The sequence below is a fragment of the Rhea americana genome, unplaced genomic scaffold (genome assembly GCF_003343005.1).
Source record: "Rhea americana isolate MKP2758 unplaced genomic scaffold, rheAme1 scaffold_109, whole genome shotgun sequence".
In the NCBI taxonomy this organism is placed as follows: Eukaryota; Metazoa; Chordata; class Aves; order Rheiformes; family Rheidae; genus Rhea; species Rhea americana.
In genome coordinates, this window is record NW_028185139.1 from 1,184,157 (window position 1) to 1,210,735 (window position 26,579).

Here is a 26,579-nt window from a genome sequence, read left to right on the forward strand (position 1 = left end):
GGGGGTCCAGGAGAGGTGGCTACTATTCAAACATCACTTCCTCCAAGCTCAAGAGCGGTGCATCCCTATGAGTAAGAAGTGCAGCAAAAGGCAGCAGGAGACCTGCATGGGTGAGCAAGGAGCTCTTGGCCAAATTCAGACAGAAGAAGAAAACACACAGAATGTGGAAGAGGGGACAGGCTGTTTGGGAGGATTACAGGAATGCAGCCAGAGTATRYAGAGATGCTGCGAGGAAGGCTAAGGCCCAGCTGGACTTGAGTCTGGCAAGAGATGTCAAGGACAACAGGAAGGGCTTCTTCAAATACATCAGCAGCAAGAGGAGGACTAGGGAAAATGTGAGCCCGCTACTGAATGGGGTGGAGGCCCTGGTGACAAGGGATCCAGAGAAGGCAGAATTACTGAATGCCTTCTGTGCTTCAGTCTTCACTGCTAAGGGCAGCCCCAGGAATCCTGTAGCCTGGACATGAGGGAGAAAGTCTAGAGAAGGGAAGACTTTCCTTTGGTTGAGGAGGATAGGATTAGAGACCTTCTGGGCAGGCTAGACATCCACAAAACCATGGGCCCGGATGGGATGCACCCACGGGTACTGAGGGAGCTGGCAGATGTTGCTGCCAGGCTGCTCTCCATCATCTTTGAAAGGTCCTGGAGAACTGGAGAGGTGCCTGAGGACTGGAAGAGAGACAGTGTCACTCCAATCTTCAAAAAGGGCAAGGAGGAGGACCCAGGAAACTAGAGGCCGGACAGCCTCACCTCCATCCCTGGAAAGGTGATGGAACAGCTCATTCTGGAGGTCATCTCCAGACATATGGAGGAAAAGAAGGTGATCAGGAGTAGCCAGCATGGATCCATCAAGGGGAAATTATGCTTAACCATTCTGATAGCTTTCTATGATGGCATGACTGGCTGGGTAGATGAGGGGAGAGCAGTGGACGTTGTGTACCTTGACTTCAGCAAGGCTTTTTACAYTGTCTCCCATCACATCCTCCTAGGTAAGCTCAGGAAACGTGGGCTAGACGAGCAGACAGTGAGGAGAATTGAGAACTGTCTGAAAGGCAGAGCTCAGAAGGTTGTCATCAGTGGTGTGGAGTCTAGTTGGAGGCCTGTGACTAGTGGTGTCCCCCAGGGGTCAGGACTGGGTCCCATCCTGTTCAACTTMTTCATCAGTGACCTGGAAGAGGGGACAGAGTGCCTCCTCAGCAAGTTTGCTGATGAYASCAGGCTGGGAGGAGTGGCTGATACACCTGAGGGCTGTGCTGCCATTCAGAGAGACCTGGACAGGCTGGAGGGCTGGGCGGAGAGGAACCTCATGAGGTTCAACAAGGGCAAGTGCAGACTCCTGCACCTAGGGAGGAATAACCCTATGTAAGATTAGGATAAGCTAATGGCTGACCTTCTGGAGAGCAGCTCTGCAGAGAAGGACCTGGGAGTGCTGGTGGATGACAAGTTGGCCATGAGCCAGCAATGTGCCCTTGTGGCCAGGAAGGCCAATGGTCTCCTGGGGTGCATTAGGAAGAGTGTTGCTAGCAGGTGGAGGGAGGTGATCCTGCCCCTCTACTCAGCCCTGGGGAGGCCTCATCTCGAGTACTGTGTGTGTCCAGTTCTGGGCTCCCCACTACAAGAGAGACATTGAGCTCCTGGAGAGAGTCCAGCAGAGGGCTATGAGGATGATTAGAGGGCTGGAGCACCTGCCCTCTGCAGAACGGCTGCAAGAGCTGGGCCTCTTCAACCTGGGGAAGAGCAGACTGAGGGGGGATCTTATCAAGGTGTACAAGCATCTGAAGGGAGGGTGTCAAGGGGACGGGGACAAACTCTTTTCAGTTGCCCCATGTGACAGGACAAGAGGCAATGGGCACAAATTGAACCACAGGAAGTTCCGCCTGAACGTGAGGGAGAATTTCTTCCCTGTGAGGGTGACAGAGCACAGGAGCAGGTTGCCCAGAGAGGTTGTGGAGTCTCCTTTTCTGGAGATCTTCAAGGCCCGCCTGGATGCAACCCTGTCTAACGTACTCTTGGTGACCTTGCTGAGTAGGGGGAGTGGACTAGATGATCTCCAGAGGTCCCTTCCAACCTTATTGATTCTATGATTCTATGATTTTGTTATGCTTACATAATATCTAAATTGACTGAAACTAATCTGATACTTTTAAACACATTCCTCTAATGGAATCAATGAATCTAAATACAATGATCTCACAGATGTACCTTTTGGGATGCCTGCAAATGAAGACAGTGTTAAGGTACCAGTAAAATTACTGAGGTCTGCTGTTGAGCACACAGAATTGGAAGAAAGTTTCTTCAGTGACAGACTCAATGTTTCTCTGGGTGGAGGTAGGAAGAAATAAACCCTCCCCAGTTCTTAATATTTTAAGTTCTATAACATATTTTCTTAAGTTCCAAGGAGTGGAAATCCAGTGATCACATGAAGATATCTGCTCTTATTTATGATAAAGTATATTTCTGTTTCTCAGTACAATGAAAAAAAATGAACATGTATCAATAGGCAGGCTCACAACTAGAAGGAATACAAGGAAACTCCCAAAGTGTTTTTTTCTTTTATTTTTTTTTATCTCATGATTTTGGGTATACTAATCCTAAAATCTTGGATGAGAAATGATGGAAACGAAGGTAGAGCTTCCCAAGACTGGTGGCTGCTCACAATATAATATAATTGCACACTCACATAGTGTATTACTGAAAACAAGACTGCGTTGTGCTGCAGAATGGTTTACATAATTAATTAGGAAATATCTTCAATTATCATTAACATCGTGTACCAGTTTAATGCTTAGGGGGATCGTGTGGCTGGAGTTGCCATTTTCTCCCACAAAAGCCAAGTAACTGACTACTTCTCACCATTAAAGACTGCACAGTGCTTTCACAGGAGGTGCAGTGCTCTGGCCATACTCCAAAGAAACCATCTTTTGCCTGTTTACATTTTAGCTGGATGCAATATAACTTTCCACTTCCCATACATGGGCTGATCAGAGTTGCTGAACACTTTGAAACAGCATTTGAATGTCTTCAAGGTACTTTCCAGCTCACAAATTGTCACACTTAGCACCTTGATAGAGCAGCTCCTTTGGAGACAAACAGTGCAACAGATACCAGTGAGAGCGCTTCAGCATTTAAAATGCCTTTGTTACGAGCATGTTTTGTAAACTGTTCAATACCTTTTATCTACCTAACCTAATTTGATCTAGCATGGCAATTAAGACTACATACATGCAGATATCAGTGACCCTGTCTCACCAAAGGGAATGCAATAAAAACACTATTCAAAAGAAAAACGACTAGCCTCTAGCTACAAAGCTAAATAGATAGCTAGAGCCATAGCATTTCGGTAATATATGCCACTGATCTTACATGGAAAAGAAATTTATTTCTATTAGTGAATATTAACGTTACACATAGCTTTCTAGAAAAAAAAGACTATCTGATGCTTTTTTCAGAAACTAAAATGTTTATCTATGTTTATCTATCTATGTTTATCTATCTATTTAGAAATCTACATCAAATAAAATCACAACAAAGTTCATTGTTATTGCAAAAAAGAGGCCAGGGATGAATGGGCAACAGGGACTGATGTATCTTTTGACTTGGAGATTTTCCCCCCCGATTCAATGTTGCAGAACATTGCAGGGAGCTTGTTCCACCATTGGCTGAGCTATACCTTTTCTACTGACAGAAATAAAGTATAATTGTGGATGCTAGCCATCTAATAAATCTAAAGGTTTATAAAAATACCGGTTGCATTCTCTGGTGATTCATACCATCTGCAAATCTCGTAACTCCACATGTAAGTCAGAAAAGAGTTTGCTGCTATTTAAACGCTTATACTGAACAGATGAGACTGTGATGACATTGTATGTTTCGGTAGAGCAATAATTGCAAGAATATTTATAAAATGTGTTTTCATCACCCCCACTCTCTATGCACATCTCTCCAGACAATAACAGCTTTGAATAATGAAGCATTCACATAAGACTGAACCTGAATTTTGTTTTCTTTCTATGCTTAGACACATTTAACTGAAAATTTCACCTTTCAATTGCAGGAATGAATCACAAACTCTCAATTTTAAAGAAGATGCATGATTTTTTTAATCACTAAGACTTTACAGAAGCTCTTACAGAGTCCTTAAAGAAATATATTTTATTTGAGAACATGAAGTTTTGAAGTAGTGATGTGAATTCATTAACAGCGAAGAAACTGGCTGTTATTACTTATTGGTATCTCAGAAAATGTAAGATAAAATAGAACTTGATTACAACCACTCCTAGCACAGAACAGAATTGCAACATTTAATATATGCTTCTTTGTCATGACCATTCCAATATACTACAACCCTATCTTGAAGAAATTACCTTTATGGCTCATTTTAACAGAGTTTGTCTACCCCTCATCTTGGGTGCCACTTAAAGCTGTCTACCAAAATAAATAAATAAATAAATAAATAGATAGACAGACAGACAGACTAATTTGCCATACAGACAACAAAGTGCAGCTCCAAGATGGGGGAAACAGAGCAACATATGTCTGCTCCTGTACACACAGCTTCATGCACTTTTCCACCCACACAGGCAGTGCATAGGTTGTCTAAAGTCAGCGCACAGACAGAAGGTGGACAGGTAAGTGCAACGTGCAGTTACGCTGACCTCAGGCCTGCCCGTCAACTGCAGTATAGACATATTTATACTGTTTTCCCTGACTTGCCAAACCACCTGGCAAATAGTGCTGAATATTTATCATGCAGGAAATAGTTTGATACAAGCTGAGTGAGTTATTTTGTTGGATTTTGTTGACCAGAGGAGGCAACAGTCAAAATGTGTGGGAGGTAGTCAACTGGGTAGGACTGCAAAGGGACCTGAAGTTGACAGTAAGTAGCTGAGTTCACATGACAGGGAGCCAAAAGAGAAATGCACTGAGGGGTGATATGGACAAAGTGACAGACTAAGAGAACAGTTTATGCCACCTGATCTTCCTCATGATGTGAAATTAATCTGGACAATAACTTTTGCTATGTGAACATTTGTTCAAGATGGTTGTTCCTCTCCCTTCTTTCTCCTGTTTTAGCTTATCTGATTCACACTACCAAACAATGTAAACACAACAGGGAGAACCCTTTCCCCTCTCTAAGAGCTCCTCTGAGTCTATAGCTCAACTGTGATCTCCTATGAGAATACTCATTCTAGCTTAAGTGGCTGTTGCTCATAACACTCTCATATACTCCTGTAATACTCATAATCATAAGAAGTGTTAACTGTACAATAATTTTATAGGTTCTGATGTGGCTCAGCTTTTCAGAGATTATACTGACATCCACACTAAGAATGCTTTTTTCTTAACTTTAGCACTCACAGCATCATGCATGCCTGATAGTAGGTTTAAAACCACCTGACAATGTTCCTTTAGAAAAAGCATAAAGTACTGACATTAGTCTTGGAGAAAAATATGAAAAAAATTACTGGGAAAAAAATCTGCCTGTGATACTCTGAAGTGCTATTTGGCTTATTTTGGTTCATAAGCATGGGGAGAGGATGGAACCTGGCTGTGCTACAACAGGAAGTAATTTTTTACTTGACAGTGCTTGAGTGTATAGTTCATTATTTGTTTTTAGTAGTTGTTACCAAACTGGGGCTTTTAAGACCCAGAAATCAAGAGCTGGCTGCTCAGAGGAAATAGCGTTCAGCTCCCATTTCATATTATATTGTAATAATTCAATGTCTTGCTGCAACTTCTTGATTGCCACTGGGCTGCACAGTGCAGCTTTCACAGCCTCTGAAGGCAGAAGGGACTGAACTCCACTCCTGCTACACAAAACAGAGTCTGCTGTTACACTATCACTTACCTGTAGCCACTCAAAAAAATGCATCAAATAAAAACATGAAGGTGTAGTGACAGGAAAATATCCAGAAGGGTGTATATATAGATAAAAAGTRCACATGCACCTTATAAACATTCTATAACTATTACTTAAATAGAAAATTAACTTCAGTGAAAGGATGCAGGCTCACAGTTAAGAACACACTCAAATCTTTTAGACATCAGCTCCCTAGAGATGCATGTGATTCAAGGACTATCTGCAATACTATGTAACAGAGAGGTTATTAGCTAACTCACTGTTTAAAACACTTGAAGCTGTGTAGACATGCAGCAAAATAGTAGCTCTATTCTCGATTCACCTTCTGTCTCCAGGAGGTGGGACAAAGTAGGCTGTTACTGCTCAAGTTACTTCAGTAAAAATGAAATGCGCTAACAACAGAGGCTGACGCTGCACAGCATCATCTCACGTGCTGACAAGAGGCTGAAAAATAACATTTGTTCCAAGTCTTGGCTCAATTTTCATACCCTTCAAACACATCACCAGATCAGTACAACTCTCTGCTTTTCACTTCTTAAAGAAGTTTTTACACTCTGATTTCCTATCTACTTAATAAGATGAGCATTTATAGCACTACTCATTCATGTTGTTATCACTAACTATCTGGACCCAGTATTAAATCCATACTTGACAAAGTTAAGGGGTTTTCTGTTGTGCCCCAGAATTGCTCCCTATTCAGGTTCACAAGTCCAATCTGTGATCCATGAAAGAGCACAAAACTATTCATAAACGTTACAATCATAATTACAGCAAATTTAGTATTTCAGCAAGTTGGATACTGAAGAGTATTGGCTTTTAAATCCTCGAGTTGTGCAGTATTCCAAGTTTACAAAGCTGTTTGCACACACCCCCACTCCCAACATCTATTTCCTTTGGGAGTAAAAAGATCTAGAATAAAATAATGGTTCTTCACAAAACAAACTGCTTCAACTTACTGGGGATCCAAAACATGTCATGGCACTGCTTTACTAATATTCACTCTCTCAAGGGTGGTGGTGGAGAATACTATTGCTGTAACCCTAGTTATCAATACCCTGTAAACAGTTTAGAGAAGGAAATGAAGAACTACAATGGAAAGTGCAGGACTGGAGGATTTAAGTCACCAGAAAGTAGAACTATTAAGCTGCAGTTTAACCAAGACATGGAAGTCAAAASACATACAACCTTTCAAGGAACATTTTAGGTCTATTTCAGCATGCTATTTCATGCAGAAAGAATATCTACTAATGATCCTGCACACTAGTGTTTTCTTAATTAGAACAAGCAATCAGATCCTCATTTTTAATAAGAGCATTAAGTATACTTACTAGAGATTTCAATATAATATATTTTCTCTAAATCAGAAGAGCAAGTATTTCCAACATTATCTACAAACTGAAAATTCCAAAAGCATTTCCAGATTTAAGACAAAAAGCAAAATTTCTTTCCAACATTACTTTTTTACTTAGGAATTTATTTTGGATTTAGAAGATAAGATAAAAATGTGTTATCAGATTATATAATTCTGACAGCATGTGAACTACTACAAAATACATGCAAGTTTAAACATATATACCCTGGAAAAATCCTAGATAAAGTCAGAAAGCCAAAACAATCATTCAGTTTAAACATTACTAATGTTCTAGTTTTACATGGATATATTATGCTAATATTTGAAATATGCACCCCCAACTTGCATTATAGTATCACAGCATCAAAGAATAAACCTTTAATCCTTGCCTATCCTTGACAACACGCCTTCCCTCATGGCTTTATCTGACTGTTTGTAAGTGCTTATCTCTAAAACCCAGCAAGTGCTCTGATATCTGTAACAGCACTTCCCCATTAGCCAGATGGGTATACCAGTCAATCTCATATGACTTCGTTTCCTGCCTTTCTCCCTATGATCTCATCTACAAACCTGCCTGATACTTCAAGTTGCCATATCAAGGCACATTTGCATCTTAATTATATTTAAAGCAAGTCTTAAATCCCTCTAGAAATTGCAGTTACATTATCAATGAAGCAAGGACAGGGCAAAAAGTAAAATAATCTGGAGTGATTTTTGCATCATCAGGTATAATTTGTGGAAATCACTCCTCCTGATTTTCTAACAGCTTTCCTCTCCTCTGTTAGACAACGACAAACAGCAGTTTTTWAGAACAATTATTCAAAATTGCATGAATGGATTGGGAACCTACTCCAAAAGCCAGAGAATTTCACCCTTTAATTTTTACATTTTTCTTCTTTCCAATATCCTTTTGTTAAATATCTTCTATTTTAAAAAAGAAAACTTCAAACTTAGTTTTCATCATATCTGCCTATGCAACTCAGTAGCTTCCCAGAGCTATGTGTTCAGAATGCTGGTTTTGATGAATATCTTAACACCGCAGCCAGGCAGAGTGTGGTGAGGGAAGTGAGATCAGAGGTATTCCTTTCTTCCCTTCCCTCTCTCCAGTGTATTTACTTTTCTGAATATTATATTTAAATAAATGCATTCACTACACATTAATTAAATGAAACAACAATAACTAATAATGTCTTGTAGTTATAAACCTTCCTTCCTAGAAACCCTTCACAAATGCAAGGGAATTATCATTTCTATCTTACATAGAAGAGGAAAAATGAAGCTCAGAAGTTAAATGATTTACAGAATCAATGGAAAGGAAAAAAAGAGAGAGCGAGCGAGAGAGAGAGCCTCCACATGTCAACATCTTATAAAACGCTAGCGGAAACAAAGAATACGGACAGTGGACTAATAGCATATGAGAAATTAAATTATGCACTTCTAGATGACTGTTGTTTGTCTCTGCAGAGCAGAGCATTGCTTTAAGCAGTGCCTTTTTGGATTAAGACTGCAAAAGGTTTTAAATCACTCAAGGGTTGAAAATTGTTCGATTTGTCAGATTTCACATTAATAATTGTATGGCATTTCCTTGCTCTACTTAACTTGAATTTCATATGCTGCCACTATTAAACAGTTCTCCACAAAGAAATCCAAAGACACTGCTAATGTAAACAGACAAAGCTTTTGTTGGCTCCATCCAAGGTTGCACAAATGTAAACCTCAGCACCTGGTTTTCATCTTTTCACTGAAATTCTTTTGTTTGTAATAGGGTATTACATTTAGGTGAACGTGATTTAAACTTCATAGGCTCTAATTAGAAGCTAAAGCTACACTGACAGTCACGCAAATCTTGCTGTAATTTCTTAACTGCCTGTGAATAGACAGAAATTTATCTTGAAAAACACAACCACACTGCGCAGAGCTTTCAGTACTTTGAATGGAAAGTTACAATCTTGGTGCATTACTGGTTATTACTACTGCAACACTGCAGACAATTTGAAAAAGCAACCAGATTTCTGAATGCAAAGAATTTGCTTGTTGTTACCAGTTTTGACAAAACCACTGAGACCTACAGCACTGCAAAAATCTCCTGGGAACACAATGTTCCCATAAGGATGATCCGACAAGCATTTATTGACAGATTTCTACAACTGTTACGAAAGGGGCTCTTTAAAATCATTTCATCCAACTGCAAGGAAAAAATAGTTTTACTGGATAACAACAGGATTCTGGACAGAGACTGCACCTTCTTACTACAGTCACCAGTCACTGAAATACGTTCCTGCTCTCCTGAAACTGAGAGATGTCAATCCTCTCCTTCACAAGGGAGGAAAGACAGAAGGAAAAAAAAAAGCCAAATATTCCCCAAATACAAAGTTCAGATAATACCTGGGCTTGTACCACAGCCTTTTACCCACTCACTGTCTTTCAGTCTAGACCAGTTGAAATGCAGCCAGGAAAAATCAGCTTTGCACAGATAAACTGCAGTTCATTAAGAGCAGGAAGACAAGCAAGCAAGCTGAAGAGAAGCGATGATGCTAATATAGCTGTACAGAGCCTGTTTCTAAATAGGCTAATAGTTTTACTTCCTGCAGCTAGAACACATTCCAAAACAGACTTCAAGCAGAGGAGGAATTTTTAAGGTAAGTCCAGACTGTCACGCATTTTTTTCCCTGAAGGATTTCATCATTTTGTTGTCACAATTCCTTTTTTCGTTTGTTTTTAAAACAACTTTTGCATTACTACAATCAGTACAGGGAAACAGTTTAGAAAGAAGCAGTACTCTGAATCAAACATACTCCTGCAGAAACTCAACTTTTTTACAGGACACAACCAGCTATTAACTACATTAAGAAAAAAAAAAGTTTTCAATGAGCAAGTATTAAACAAAATGGATGAATACCTCAAGCTTTTCTGAATAGAAAAAAGTATTGGATTGCCATATACATTTGATTACATTCAGTGTGACAAAATCACTTCTTCTGCCTCAGCTGATTTAAAATCATGTCTTCCATCTCTCCAGATAACCTGAATCTGGAGATTCAGGCTTTTGGCTACTTGGCTTTTTTGGAAGAGAGATAACGCTGTATATACCACTGCCACACTGCATAAATACCCATTTCACTGAAGGGATTAGGGAGGCATGCGACCTACTCTTACTTCTCCATTGAAGAATTGTACACAGTGTGAGACCACTCCACCTAGCAGGACACCCTTCTCAGGATACTCTGCAGGCTAGTGGTAAAGGCAAGGTCAGGGCCTGAATCAAAGACAGCAGATCTGACCTTGGCACTCCCGTGTGGCTGCACGTGCTGTTGTCCTTCTGCCAACAGAAACTTACACAAGAGGGAATCCTGTTATTAGGACTTGAGGATGTTTCCCACCTCAGTATCTCCCAACAGCCAAGAAGTCAGGGCACCTTTGTAGGCTACAGGTAATACAGACTGAACCTCTGCAGTGAAGGGAAAGGAATATAGATTTCCCACAGTCCTAAGTGACTCCTTGGGTTTTAGACGCAAGCATGCCACCAATATCCTGCCTTATGTTCCAATATCCTCCTCCTATGTTCAATGTAATATTTCATGGGGATTCTTCCCACAACAAAAAAGGGTTTCCGTTTAGATAATAAAATCAACCCTTTTAAACATTTTAGTGTCTAACCTCTTTCAATTCTTTAGTTCGGCACCAAAACCCAAAGATCAGTTACATCAACATGACAACAAATTGATGTGCTATATCAAGAACGCTGTCACTTGTTCCTCGGGTACTAATTTGATCCGATAGTCAAGACTGCCTTGAAAAACAATGTGACAGTGTGGAATCCCAGTCATGGCCACACGTTCAGGAATCTAGCAAAGCGCATCCCGTTTCATCTCACACAGACTCTTCCAGCTAGCTTTTCTTCTGTCCTGGAAAGGCTACAAACAAGACCAGATCTGCAGAAGGCATTCTTCTGCCTCTGTTTTTCTCAAAATTACAAATCATTTGCAATTTATCCCCTCCTACATGTAATGTACTTCTGTTCAGTGTCCCTCCTTCTCTTTTTCTTTTCATCAAACTACAGTACAGGAAATACGAAAGAAAAAATACATAGAAACACTAAAGCCACAAAGCTCTATCTTCATAAATTATTCTCAAAAGGAACAGAAGCACTTTTTCTATCAGTTAACAGTACAAAGCTGATAATATCAAAGCTCGAAATAAACAGGATGCTCCGCAGAATAATTTCAGGGAGAGGGTAGTAAACATACGGGAAAATACACCAGAATAAAAAGAAGATTTTTTTTTAAATACAGTAAGATAAGAGTCGTGGATGAGAGACTGACAAATCACCTAGTACTGTCTCTAAGCAAATTTCTAATGTTACCACCATACCACAACATACTCTATTCCTTAGCTTTCAAAATTTCCTGCACATTGTTACAAATGCATTATGTTGACAGGTTTAATTTCTGTTGTATGCATTCTTTTTCCATATAATTATGTCCTCAAAAGTATCAATATATGATGGAAAAACTGAAGGACGGGAGAAGTAGCACTGCTACCCACCTCATTCCTTATACTGAGCTTCCTTCTGGCATTTCCTCACAGGTTTCACATTGCTGCTATCTCTCTTCTCCCCTCTCTCCTGTTCTCCATTCCTACCAGCAGTGATTTACATGTCTTCACCCAAACCCAGGAAATACATAAGTGCATCTAGATTCTGTCATTCATAAATCTGACCAAGCATGCCCCACACTACCCTATACCCATACACAGAAGACTCATTACACAAGCTCCTCCAAAGGGGTCCAATATCTGAATTCAGCAACACTTTCCAGTTCAGGCAGCCTTCCCTTCTCAAATAACTACACCTAGGACAAGAATTCTCTGTCCTCAGTCTTCCCTCATTTTAGTCCCTTATTCATATCTATACCTTCTCTCTCACATTCACTCTTTCCTTCATACCTTTCACCCTGGAATCCTTCTTTCCTTAATCTCCACTGCCCCCAGGGCCCACATCATTTCACCTCCCCCTTGCCCACTCAACAGTGAGGTCCCTCTAGTGCTGTAACCGGGAGCCAGGAAGAAGACAAAACACTGCTAGAACTGTGCCTCCCGCCAACAGGACAGCAGGAGCCCAGCTGTACCAGCAAGAAGCAGGTAAGAAAAAGGAACTGTTTTAATGCAGGTGGCATCAGGCAAGGATGTGAACATACAAGACCCTTCTATGTTTTCTTTCTGAAAAAAAAGGCCAGGCAGAATTTGGAGGGAACAACCAAGGGCAGGGTAATGACGATACTAGCAACACAGTTGTATTTGCAGACATAATGCAAGGTGAAGGAATACAGCTGTGGTTGCAGAAATAAAGCAAGGTGAAGAGATACAGCAGCTAAGAAAAATGATCAAATGTTGATAGTGAGATGACCAAACACTGACCCAAAAGGCATCCCTTCACCTTGTATGTTCACCTCTGTTCTTATGAAATTTATTTAAATTAACTACAAGAGCATGATCAAGGGTAAGGACAAATTCAGCAAAGCTCCCAAAAGACCTGCCACTTAAATGATCATCAAATGCATTCTGTAAAGAATCTGCTACTAATGTTTATGTAATATGTTTATGTAATACAGACGAAAGGCCAATTTTGAAGTTCATGCAGTCAAACTCATCTGAGTGAAGCCTTCATAATTCTTGTTTATAAGTACCAATTCTGTGAATGTACAAGGCAATTTATACTTAAGTGTTGTACAATAATTTTGAAAGGGAAGAAGTATTACATATTGTGATTTTAACTAAACTATCTAGCCAGAATTCTTAACATGATAAAATAATAATGCAACAGAAGATTGACTAAACACTCAAACACTTAAAACAGTGAATTGCAACATGAAGATGATTGGCATTTAAATACATTTAGAAAAAAATCAAAAGTCATTCAATCCAAAAAATGGCGCTGATATCAACAACGCTTGGCACTTGCATAGCACCTGTTACCAGAGAATCGCAAAGGACTCTAACCTACTAATTCTCACCAATTTACTGTAAATCTCTCCACACATTCAGTTTTTTAAACTCCATCTCCTCCAGTGAGGTGCTTAGCTTAGACTTTCAGCCATATTAAAAAAAAAAAAAAAGGTTTCTAGCTAGAATACAACATATCCTCCAAAAGTGTAGAAATTCAAAAGAACATAAAACCAACCCAAATGTATTTCTGTTTTAATTTCATCATCTATTGCACTGATAAGGAGCTCTGAGCAGTGTTTTATGAGATTACCCAAAGAATGAGTTATTTCTTTGTCTCCTGTTACGTTCCGTTTCATTTATTCACATCATCACAGAGGTAGCTGCAAGTTCAGCATGCCTGCCAAGTCTAGCAGAGAAAAGCTACTTCCATTGTAGCAATTTTACAATTTTGCAGTGCCTTCCGATATAGCTTTTCACAAAAATATTCCTAAAATAGATCTTTGCTTTGTACAGGAATCTTTTTTTTCAATGCAAAGTGAAGAAAAACATACACATACTTCTGCTTCCACAAGGTGCATTCCTGCTCCTTTGAGCTTTCCTGAGYGCAGTGAAACATTGGGCAAGAGGGTGGTAGCAGTGTCCCAGGAGAAAAGTTCTGCAGCCAAACTGGATAGACACAGGCAGGATGGGCAGACTACAAGGTGTGTGAAAAAACTGGCTGTACCACCAAAGCTCAAAGGACAGTGGACAATGGTTTGAAGTCTGACTCATGCCCGGTTAGGAGCGGAGTTCCTCAGGGATCAACACTGGAGCAAGCCCTGTCTGACATCAATGATTTGGGAGGTGTGGCAGAATACACCTTCAGCAAGTTTACAAATGACACCAAACTGGGGAGACCAGCTGATACACTGGAGAGCATGGCWGCCATTAGACTGGCCTTGACAAGCTGCCAATGGGCAGCCCGTGACGATCAACAGAGACGAACACAAAGTCCTGCATCTGGAACAGAATATCTTCATGCCACACATCAGGCTGGGACCTAACTGCTTTGGGAGCAGCCCAGTAGAAAAGGACTTGGCTGTCCTGGTGCACAGTAGTAGTTCAATATTTGAGTTTTGCCACAACCTTGAAACAAAAAAAAAAAAAAGACTAACCACACATGGGGCTGCATTACCAATATTCCCAGCAGGTACGTGGCCTCTGTTCAGCACTGGTGAGGTCTCCTTTGGAATCCAGTGTCCAGTTGTGGGTCCCCCATACCAACAACCTAATTCAAGTCCAGGGGAAGCTGCTAAGATGATTGGGGACTGAAGCACATGGCATATGAAGAGAAGCTGAAGTGGGTTTGGCTACAGAGAGGTCTAAGTGCTGCCTTCAATGTGGCAGGGGGCTACAGAGAAGGCAGAGCAAGGCTCCCCTAAGAGATACACAGCAAGAGGACAACAGTCAGGTTGTATCACAGAAAATTCCAACTGCATATAAGAAAACAAATGTTCACAGAGATAGCCCTGCTTTTTAGAAGACATGGGACTAGACAATTTACTAGGTCTTTGCCAACCTAAATTATTCTGTGAACTTTTTATTAACTTTCTTTTAACAGGAACTGGACATTTTTGAAGAAGTAATTATTATACCTAAGGAACACAGGAGGTATCCTATTGATAAAATTTCATCTTACTCTCTGTAGAGCATCAGGGTCAGGAAATCAATTTTTTTTTTTTTTGAATTTCAAACTGTGAAAAGTCAGAACAAGTTAATCTAGTAAATCAGCTAGTACTTGAAATTCTGCCTTTACCTCATCAACTGACTCTGTCCTGTGACTTTAAGAAAATATCTCTTTGCAGAGTGGGAATAATAATAATGCTTACTTGTTTCACATGGGAAAGATRAGTTTGTTTCCACAAAAAGGGAAATGTTCTCAAAACTACCAATCTCAAAAAGAGTTAAAGCCCTAATTACTCCCCAGTTTATAACTTTATCAGGCAATCAAACTAGGTCTTGCTTAAGAGTCAACACTAGCTGTCAGCAGCAACACTGATTAGAAATGAACTGCATGCAAGAGCCACTGAGTAAATTAGTCAGGTCAAAGAGATGTCCTAGTATCTGTAAGGAAAAGATTTTAATTCTGCTGTGCTTCTTGTCTTCAAGGGAAAAAAAAGTAATAAAGCCGGAGGTCTGAAGGTTAAATTAAATGTTTTAAGGGTGATTTAACATCGTTTTTTGTGTGGCTGAAGAAATAAACATATATAACAAGTGCTATAAACTCATGCCTGAAACTCCATCTGAGAGTTGTGCAAATAGTTTAATAATACATGAAAACTGTATTGCCTTGCTATTAACAACCACTGTACTTTAAAAAAGCACTAGAAATACATGATTTATCAATTTAGAGATAAAATCTCTGTAGCAATCAGATTTTTCAGCTAAACTAAAGAAAAATATGGTATATGTGACATTCAAATGATGCTGAAACAGTTCTTTGCGTATCTTCGTAGGAGGCATGAGACTGCACAGATGTACGTAAGTAATGGAGTCACTGTGATTTGTGAAGCATCTGGAGTTACAACCAGTGGCAACCCCTCACAATTTAAAATCTTTCTCCAGATAACTCTCCTGACAGTTCAAGAATATAGACAGATCCAATTAAATGTTTTCACAGTTTTTAATTCTGTAATAGAGCCCAAATACTTTTTTGTTTTAATTACTGTTTAAGCATGACAAAGTAAATAAACTGAAATACATTTATTTACCAGTATACAAAATATATTTTCTACCACAGTCTATGCTGCCTGGTCTGATRCATCGCCTGTCAACACTGATGTGACAAACTTCCGAAAGAAGAGTTATAAAGGAACTGTCAAGCTATGTTATAGTCAGACCAATCTGGTTGTGCTCTGTCTTTAAAAAGAGTGGAAATATCAGACTCATTCTTTAGGCTGTCATGATTATGAAACCTTCAGGGACAATGTGCTCAGTCACTGAGATAGAGAGATCTTCAAGAAATAGGTATAACACATATAGTAACAGTCTTTGTGCTCCTGCTCCTCAAACTTTAATCTGATCTTATCTTTAATCATATAATTACCCAATATTCTCAGAGAACTGAATTAATGGTTCATTAAAGGACAGAATTGAACTTATATAACTCAAAGAAAAATCAAGCTCAACTGCAAGTCTATAAGGAAATTACTTTCATTACAAGGCAGGCTCTAATGCATTGTAAAGAGGTTAAATTGAGATGACTGGCAGCCTTTACTCAAGCAAGGCACAGGCTCAAGTAAGCTCACAAATCTCTTCACTCATTTTTAGATAGGATAGCTAGCCACCCTCCAAGCCAAAGGTACAGACACAGTAAGACATTTACATACAGAGAACACTGATACACTAGTAGATCATGTGTGACTAATGTGAATTTGCTATCAAATCAAGCTTTAAATTATTCTCTCCTGTACTTTCCATTTATGTTTAAAATTAATCCTAACTTATCTAAAATTAGGCTAGGAATTTTAGAAGGAAGCATAAGTGCATCCGATGTTGAACACTCACCATGTATAGAGGTCTYAGATAGCTTTTCAATTTTTTACCTAAATTGCTACAAATTGAGTACTAATAAGATACAGTCCACATCAGCTGGACAATACAGTGACAAATAACATAAGTGGCATACACCTTGTACGTACACAGCACCGTCTGTCGAAAGCTAAAGACATTTTAGAGATACATATTAAAATAAAACAATATGCAGCACTTGGACTTCAATTCTATTATCCACTCTTAATAAATGAAAAAATAATGCATAGAACATTTAAGGCATCTGCTAAGCACAAAAAACAAAGCCAAAAGCAAAAATAGCACAAAATATAGATTCCCAAGGGTTCTGCCCCTGGAGTTCTCAAAAAAGGACACTCCTTACTTCAACTTAAAACCAAGAATCCAATTTTAGTCTACCTCACTGTATTCAAACTTTGCCTCTCACTATATTTAACTTGCGAACTTGTAACTGTAAAGTCCGGGCAAAGTCATATGGAGGGAGTTTATCGGGTTTAATACTACCTCCACACTCAAAAAAAAAAGAAAAAAAAACCCCAGCACAGAACTTAAAAATTCTTCATGCTCTGATGTTTTATTCTTCTTATGTTGGGTTCAAATACTTGTCACTGATTTCACTGGATGCTGCTCTTACCATGCCAGACAGCTGTTCCATGTTCATTTGATTTCACAATTACAGCAAAATACCCCAAAGACTTACCTGATTCAGCACAAATTCTTGTGCAAGCACTATTGAATTTTTCATTGGTATGATACTTCTAATACTTTCTGGCAATACTTTAGTACTACTGGTTATTAAGCATTAACATACATTTACAAGTATGATGGTATAAGTTCAAAAAGACATAACTACATGTCTACTACATAGTTAATTTATTTTTTGAAACAGTAGTGTTTTTAATATTTATGAGTTGTTACTGTGGTATTATAAAATTGAGCATTTGGAAAGCTYTCTTCTTAAAGCTTTCCTTAAAATAACAAGTCTCAAAGCAAATGAATCTATCTTAAAATTTTCGAAAAGGGATGGCCTTTCTTACATATATATCCATATTGCCCCAAATAAACGTATTTTAAGAGAATAATACATTTGCAGGACTTCATACTGGTAAGTCATATTTTAAATGACTAAAAATAAACCACAATTTGGTCATCTTCAGTCAACTTCACTTCAGGCATAGCTTAATTGAAATCAACAGAACTACACCAGAAAACATATCAAATATCAAATCTTGCTGGGAGTCCAAAAAGATTTGACATTGCTCAGTTAAATGCTAACAGAAAGCTAAATCTCAGTTCAAAATCATTTAGGATTGAAGTAAAACTGATTTCTGTCATTAACAAGTTGTTTATAAGGAACAATAACATCTGAGCAAGGCAAGATGAAGTCTCTGTGACATCCAGTAAAGATGATCGCATACTCTGTTCTTGAGTATATGACWTCATCAGATCAGGATATAAAATTAYGAATTAATGAACCAAATTTTGCTGTTAGTGATATCACACAACCCCACCAAAATAYGGTCAGCTGTGTTACTCCAGCTGAGAGGAGACTTTTGTCAAAATACATTCAAATGATACTTCAGCTACTAAAGCAAACAGAGAGCTATCATAACTGCATTTCTGCAATCACATCTTGCAACATCTTGCAATCACATAGAGCATATACTCAATACAACTACTAAGGTATCTCTAGATAATGTATTGTTTTTTCACACTACTCACTCACTGAAGTTAGCTTAACATTTTGTTGTTGGCTAGCTTTGTTTGAAGACAGACTAATGAGTCTGTCCAGTGTTCTGTTTAATGGGCATATACTCAGCTAACGTGGCTTCAAATGTAGTCAAATTTACAAAACTATATATTTACGAGAATTCATAAACTCCAGGAAATATTTTAGTTCTCAGATGAAAAARTGTTACTGAATTTTGAAAGCACTAATTCACAGTGATCTGTAGAGTTTACTCTGAACACCAAGAGAGATTTTTTGAAACAACCTATGCAATTCTATAATGGGAATGTAAGGTTTTACTGAATTCCACAGCCTTGTTAGAAGAAACCAAGTAGAATAGTCAAGGTCACTATTCTCTACTAAATTCTCCAGTTGTTTTGCACAACAGTGGCACAAAAGCATCCMCTACTACATAATGTTTTCAGAATTGTGTCAGTCCAAATAGAAGTAATATGGTCATTGAACAATCTAAATGCTTAAGAGATTCCTATACCTCAGAGACCAATATTGACATTATATACAACACTGAGAATTAGATTTTCTAGGACTTTTCTTTCACTGAATATGTATGAGTGAAATCCCAGCAATAATACGTTAAGATAAATTTTGTACATAGTTTAAATGCTTCTGTTAGTATGATCTAATTTGTTCATTTCTTCTCATGCCAGCCGACATAAACCTAGTTGGGCACTTCACTCAAAGGTAGGAAAAAATGTGTTACACATCTCAGATATTTGATGGAGTTTTCGTATTTTCTTTACAATTCCTTTAAAAATTCTGTCTAGCTTCATTCTGTCTGCCCCAACAGAGTACTAAGCATAAYGATGTTTAGAGAGCCTTTAACTATCTAGAGGAAAGGCATCAGAAGAGTACAGTTTCCCAAAATAGAAATCCTCATTTTACACTCTTTCTTTGTTTTGGCTTCAGATTTTTATTGCACCTATTACATCAATATTAATGAAAACTATTATTATTATATAAACCATCTGATGTCCTGGCAGGAATAAAATGACATTTTACTTGAGCCATTGTTAAATCAATCCAGATAACTGCCCAAATCTGAWTAAGCTTTAGTTTGGAACAATAGGATGTTCAAATGCTAGAATTTATTCTGGTCCTTCAAAATAATTTACAACATTCAGGTTCAGTCTCTGAACTTCATGAGTCTTTCAAAATGATGGGATCAGATCAATCAACAATTTATTTAATTTAAATTTAAATTCTTTAAAAAAAAAGAAAAAAAAAGAACTTAAAAGGCACTTCAACAGGAAGACATAATTTTTGAAATCCTCTACTGCCCTTCTGAAAACCTATTTAAAATACATCTACTGTTCCTTAAAAATATATTACAGTGAAAAAATCAGGTCACGGGGAAGGAGTAGGAATTTTGTTTCTTGGGAAAATTTTTATATGAGATATTTTAAATAAAAGAAACTTCTATGACTGAATACATTAGCTACATGTTAGAGTACATTTTAGAACAAATAAGAAAAACAGACTATAATAGTTCTTCCACACGGGATAATAGAAATTCTTCTGATTTTTATGTATGGGGTATGCTTAAATGTTTGTTTTGGCATGTGTTAAATCTATTATTCTATGATCTTCACAAACAATGTATTTTAATAAAATTATCATCTATTTATAAGAAAGACTGTACCATTCTTTCTCTATTACAGCAGAATGGTGTTTTCAGCCACTTTTAATTTCAATCCCTTAACAGTTTTTCAACAAATATGAGAACCATGCACTACAAACCTAAGCTTTCTGACAAAAGGTTTCCTCTCTTAGGTGCCCCTTATGATATAATGTATCACTCTCCACSGGTTTGCAGACTGAAAGCTGAAAATTTCTCCACTAAGAATAGATCTGCAGTAACTACACTGATTTACAGAAGAATAATTTGCCACATTTCCTAGAAGTACTATATGTCTTTAGACTACAGCAACTTTAGTCCAGGAAGAATACTCCTGGCGAGACATGATAACAGACTTCAAATACGTCACCAATTATGRAAATGATGATAGTAACTAAGGAAGTTAGAGTTTAATACGTAGCAAGAGATTCAGAATAGAAGACACTTTTTCACTCAAAGCCCTTTGAGGAAGTTGTAGAAATCTCACTTTTTGGAGTCCTTAAGGTTTGGGGGGGGGTTAGGAGGTGAGAGATCTTGAGATTTTCATCTTTGTTCAGAGCACAGGAGTACATTAGCTGACTGCTAGCAACCCTTTTCAGCCCTGCAGTACTATGATATTACTATAATACTTTTGTGGTTTCATTAGTAAGAAAAATCTTGCAACTGCATCATTAACAGTTTAGAACAACTAGATTTCTTGCAACACACACACACACACACACAAAAAAAAAATGTGATTTGGTTCATATGCCGATTAGGCTTATGTAAAACAAAGCTAGCAGCTTTCCTACTGTCCTGTTTCAACAAGAATAAATTCTGCACCTCCCTTGATTGTCAGTCGAAGGAGTTCTTTCATTTTACTCAATCAGATATCCGTCCTGRAAAAGTACTAATGACACTTCTTCTCTTTTTCAAGTTAGCCTGTTCCATCTTAAATGTTTACAGTATGCAGGCAATTGTGTAGGGTACACATACCATAAATAMTTCCAAAATATGTAACCATTTAAAAGAATCCCCAATTATGCATAAYATCACCACTGCTGAAATAAGTCTTTTAAGTTACATGCTTAAATCTAGGGTACAGTAAGAAGTGAACAATTCCATTATCAAGTGAAATTAATGGATCCTGGATACCCAGTTCACACTCTGCAAGGGCGAYGAAGTTTCACATTAAACTCTGACTTTTCAAAAGTTATTAACAGGRTAATTATTGAAAGAAAGACTATCCAACTGTTTCACCGTGTATGTGAAGGCTTTTCCATCACSATGCTCTGTTCTTGGGCAACAAGAATTGTTACGCTTACCTTGGAGACCTCACAGATCAGCACGATTAGCAAGTTCTCCTATTTCAGTGAAAGGCAGGAGCGCGGGAAGTTCCCCGCGTTTTAAGCCTAGAGCAGCATCCAGGGTGCGAGCACTTCCCAGAAGATGCAAGGGCACGAATTTCTTACTTTATTTTATTCTTCAGCTGTCACAGAAGCATTTTCATCGGTCTTTGCGTTGGTGAACCCGTGTTTAGRGAAAGCACTAACAGAAGATAACACCTGCCCAGCTCACCCAGCCTGTGCCAAGCGCTCGCGGCGCGGCGCGACCCCTCCCCCGCCCCGCCGCCAACGGTCGCCTCGCGGCTCCAACGGCCCCTAACGGCCCCTAACGGCCCCTAACGGCCCGGGGCGGGGGGCGAGCCGGCGCTGCCCGGCGGACCCGCGCGTACTCACATGCCAGATGGCGAAGAAGATGAGGGCGGCGCAGAGCACCAGCGACAGCATGTAGCAGAAGGCGGCGAAGGTGAAGGCCATGGCGAGGAAGGCTGCCCCCCTCCTCCCCACAGGCGGGACGCGGTCGGAGCGCGGCCGCCGGCGCGGCGCCCCTCTCAGCCGGCTCCTCCGAGCCCGTCCCGACCCCGCTAGCTGCGGCGCGGCGAGCGGCKCGGCGCGCTGCCTCCGCCCTCCTTCCACCTGCTGCTCGCGGAGGAGGAGCGGGAGCAGGCGGCGGGAGCCGGGGGTCCCCCCGCCCCGCTGCGCGCTCCGGGAGCCTCCCGGCGGCCGGGCGCGGTGTGTGTGTGATGGGGGCAGGGAACGGGAGGGGCCGTCGCTTCCCGGCCGGCATTTTCCGTCACGACGGCGTATGTCTGACTGAGATAGTATCACCACGGTGCGAATGAAGTGAGAGGAGGCTGTCGCTGAGATCAGTTTGGGCCAAATCCTGGCATAACAAATCATATGGCCAAGTTTTAAGTGTTTTTATTTATTTATGTATTTRTTAGGATCAGGTCTAAACCCCGTACGAGAAGGGCAGGAGCCCTGTTGAGAGGAGCGGCGAGAAGCACCCTGGCGCCCAGGTGCCGCGCGCCCTGCCGAAGCGGGGAGCGGGCCTCGCTGCCGAGGGGAGCACGGCCGAAGAAGGCCGGGGCGCTGCGACAGTGCCGCTCGGCCTGCTGCGCGGAAGGCAGCCGAGGCYGGAGACACGAGTCACGCTTCCCGTCCGGCCAGGTGGCTGAACCGGAGTCTAGGAGCTCATTAAGTGTAACTGAGTAGCTCAGCTAAGTAGGATCGTTCTATCCTTTACCACTAGAGGAGAAGGATTTTTGCTGTTAAATAAAGACAGGAACTTCCTAAATGCCCCAATTTGGCAAAGTTTTCTTAATGACTTTTGGGTGCATGCTCTCTCCAAATCTTTGAAGTRCATATCGAAAATAAGGAAGGAAAGGCTTACCCTATCTCTTAACAGGATCTGTTGTCTCTCCAGTGACAACTTAGCCATTTAAGCTGCAGGGGCTATCTATTATATACATAATCAAAAGTTCTTGAAAAGCTTGTCTGTCTCTTGGGAGTGCATCGGTTTACACAAAATGGCAAGTCTGTAAACAAAATTTTTCAGGAGAAAATACCACAGAATCACCAGAGGTCTCATTTAAAACTATTCTGAAAACCATGGATGGAAGCTACACTACTGAAATACCTTTTGAAAACTTAAAAGAACTACAGTTCGTAGTACTTCTTCTATCCTTTTATGACTAGAAGGAGGATTCAGTAACAAAACTATTCAGAAATTTGCCCATGGTCACCAACAAGGAATCAGACTTTGTTATGGTAGAAGAGAGTATAATTCCATCAAAGCCAAGTTTAGTAGAAGCTTTTTAAAAATATATTTACAATATATTATTATTTAAAATCAAGGTATATTTTTTAAAAAATAATAAGCATTAATCTTGAGGAAGGAGTGCTGACTTGAATCAAGTATCAAGGCCCATAATTAATAAACTAATCAGGAATAAATTGATGGAAGTAACCTTTTATAATTGAGATGCTCCAGAAAGTACCTGTGATCTGATGATTTAATTAAGAAGGCTGGGACACTGCAAATAATAATGAGCTTTGCTCTCATACAGGGATGCAGTAAATGCATTGTAATTCTTTGACCTTTTAATTGTTTTGTATCTGAAATCTATCCTGCAGAGCATACACTTGAGAAAATAAATGGTTTATTCATAGCCATACATTTTGTAAAGAGCTGTAAATGAACTACAAAGTCTTTGCATTTTTTTGATTTTGTCAYGGTTACTCTAATACCTGGATATATATTACCTGCCTTAACACTAATCACAGAACAGCTGATGCCTCAAGGGAAACTGAAATAAAACATTTTCTTCTGGAGCACTTGTGTATTTATGTGCACACACGCATATATGTATATCTATAAAAATCAAAATACTCTGTAAGTGTCATAAAAGACAAAAGTGCAAAAAAAATATTAAATCTCAGTTCAGGACTGTATTCCAAGGTAAATAGTCTCTGTTTTTCACTGTCTCTCATCTTCATTTACATTCCAGCTATGTATCTGGGGCTCTTCAATAAAYACACATGCAAAATAATTGTTTCTCATTTTCCAAAGAGGCAGTTTCACAGCCAAACACTTCCAAGATCTCACAGTCTTGATACTGATTTCAAATATATATTGCCCATCAGCTGCATTTCTAGTCCTTAATCATTGTTAGTGAGTGACTAATAACAAAAGTTTTGGATACACAGCAAGGGAAAAATCAATCAAGATGTGTTTAGGACGTTGTGTCCTGCCACCACCACCACCTTGCATTATACCGTGAGGATGTCTTAAGTATCCTCAGATATTTAAGTTGTGGTAAGTGGTGCAAAGATTTAGCCTTCTGCTCAGCACATCTCTGGTATTTGTCTAGACTACACAGTAATCACTAAAAATGTCTTCCTTGTCTCCATCTCATTACAAACTCGTGACTTTTTGTGGCATGGGGACCTCACAGCAGGGAGACATTCCTTTGTCATTTCTGAACCAGATTACTGCAAATCACAGTATCTGCAGCAAAAGGTGAAAATAATACAGCTGTACCTGACCCCTTTCTCACTGGTTTAAGCCTCTGTAAACATAGCAGGAACATGAACCGTCTATTAGCTCCCCATCCACTTCTAAGGTCTTGGTCCTAACTTTCAAATCAACGGGTGGATCTGAGGCTAGCTGCGTGAGAAATTACAGTCCAGCACCCAGCTGTGCTCCTTCCAAACAAGGCAACTCAGAGCCCGGAATGAATGAGCTGAGAGCTGAGAGTGCAGCAGCATCAACCGAAGGGATGGGGGATTGGCACACTGGACAAATACAGAATATTTATACATACCTTTATAAAACGCTTCAAAGTTATTATTTTTACACTTTTCCCCCCCAAATAAGCAAAATGACATCCACACATCAAGGCACATATGTATTTTTTTTTCTTTTATTGGATATAAAAGGCCCAGAGATTTTGCAGCGCTCCAGCAGGAAATGCATTCCTATCAAACTACTTTACATGAAAGATATTCAGACACAGAACTGACGGTACCATATTCAGAGACAGAGAAGACCGACATCTCATTTCTCATGTGCTTTCCCATTATTTTTATTAGTGGCTTCAATTTCTCTCCAGTTTCACCAGTTTGAACTCCCAAATTACTAATCTTTTGTACTAATGTTTAGCAGCTTATTTTAGTGGACACCATCTCAGACTTGGCACCACATTTTTAATTCTGTTGTCTTCAAAATTTCACAAATGCTTGTGCTTCCTCGAGRAAATGGATATTCCCAATCAATTCCCTGAACAGACTGCTGTTCTCACTCTCCTGCACACATCAGTATCATTGGAAGACAGCAGGAAAAATTACGGAGATGAATTTCAGACCAGGCAAAAGTCTGCTAAGAAAAAGAAAGTGAATTCCTGTTCAAACTGATCGAAATGAAAAGCAAATGGTTCATATTCTCTCCCTCTCTCATCTTTATCAAGCTGTTGTTTCTCTGAAATGCATTTGCTGGTAGATCATGCAATGTACTTTGAGCTTAACAATATTTCCTAGCATAATCTTTTACATGAACTGTTTTTGTGGGCTGTTCCCCACAATACACACAAGCAGATCGTGGCTTTGTAAAATCATTGGAGAAATGCTTTTTACGGAAGACTGTAAGGGCCTTTGCTTTACTTGAGCAGAATAAATTTAGGAATGCTAGTTATTGCTGAAGCGTATTTTGTGCTGTGGGTTTATTGTGTGTGAGCATGCATTATCATGCATGTTTATTGGAAAATATTATTTCAGATTCCCGAAGGAGTTAGAGAATCAGACGAACAGCTTTTTACAATGCAAACTGACTGCAATTCCGTACATAGTCACCACAAGGGGATAGATGGTGGTGCTGCTTTTGTATAACCAGCGCTGGGATACTGAATTTGGAAGCTATCACTCTAGGAACATTTTCATGGGTCAGAGCACAAACAGAGAAGATTGGGGGGGGGGGGAGGAAAGGTGTTACTTTGTTTTTTTTTTACTTTGTGAAGACTTCTATGAAGGGACCAAAAAAAACTAATAAAAATTCCATCACTAGACAAATAATAATWAAGGAGTACATCTGGCAAGCAACAGACATTTCTCAAAACCAGATGACATACAGTGTTCCTATAGACATGTTATGAAAATAGATTCAGCAACTTTATGAGTTCGAGATGTGCTTACTTTAGCAGGTCATGTGCACTTGATTTTATATGAAATTACCTTTTTGTGCTAGATAATGAAAGAGTTTGAAGGTACTGAAGGAACTTTGAAATGATTAATTTACAGAAGAACATTAGAGGTAGGGAGAGGCTGCTAACCAGTCCTTTCAACTACTGAATAAACACAACAACCACAACCACAGAAACTTAAAGAGCAAGTCTGTAAGTTCAGTAGACCCTRAAGTGAAAGGTTAAAATCACCATAAATCTACCAACAAGGTGGTACACCCCAAGCCAAGATGGCTCACAGTTTTAAGATTGATTTATTATAGCTGTAATATATAGTTTTAAGTTTAATGTATTCCCTAACACTTGTTAGAGTAAAAGCCATTATATTCATTAGACTAGAGAACTGTCACATTAAACTGACTGTACTTTGATAATACAACTGACTCTCCCTTTTGTGAATTTTGATTAATATTAAATAATTAATATTTATATACAAATTGCCACCATTGGCTT

The 26,579-nt window shown here is 39.3% G+C and overlaps 1 protein-coding gene across 1 annotated transcript in view; it reads right to left on the reverse strand.

The window, feature by feature from the left end:
• Positions 1-21,867, reverse strand: part of CNIH3 (cornichon family AMPA receptor auxiliary protein 3) — a 54,309-nt gene extending 32,442 nt beyond the window's left edge. The window contains exon 1 of the mRNA XM_085311046.1: positions 21,787-21,867. Within this exon, the coding sequence (XP_085167172.1) occupies positions 21,787-21,867 (81 nt within the window). The remainder of the gene's footprint in view (positions 1-21,786) is intronic.
• Between the last annotated feature and the right edge of the window lie 4,712 nt (positions 21,868-26,579).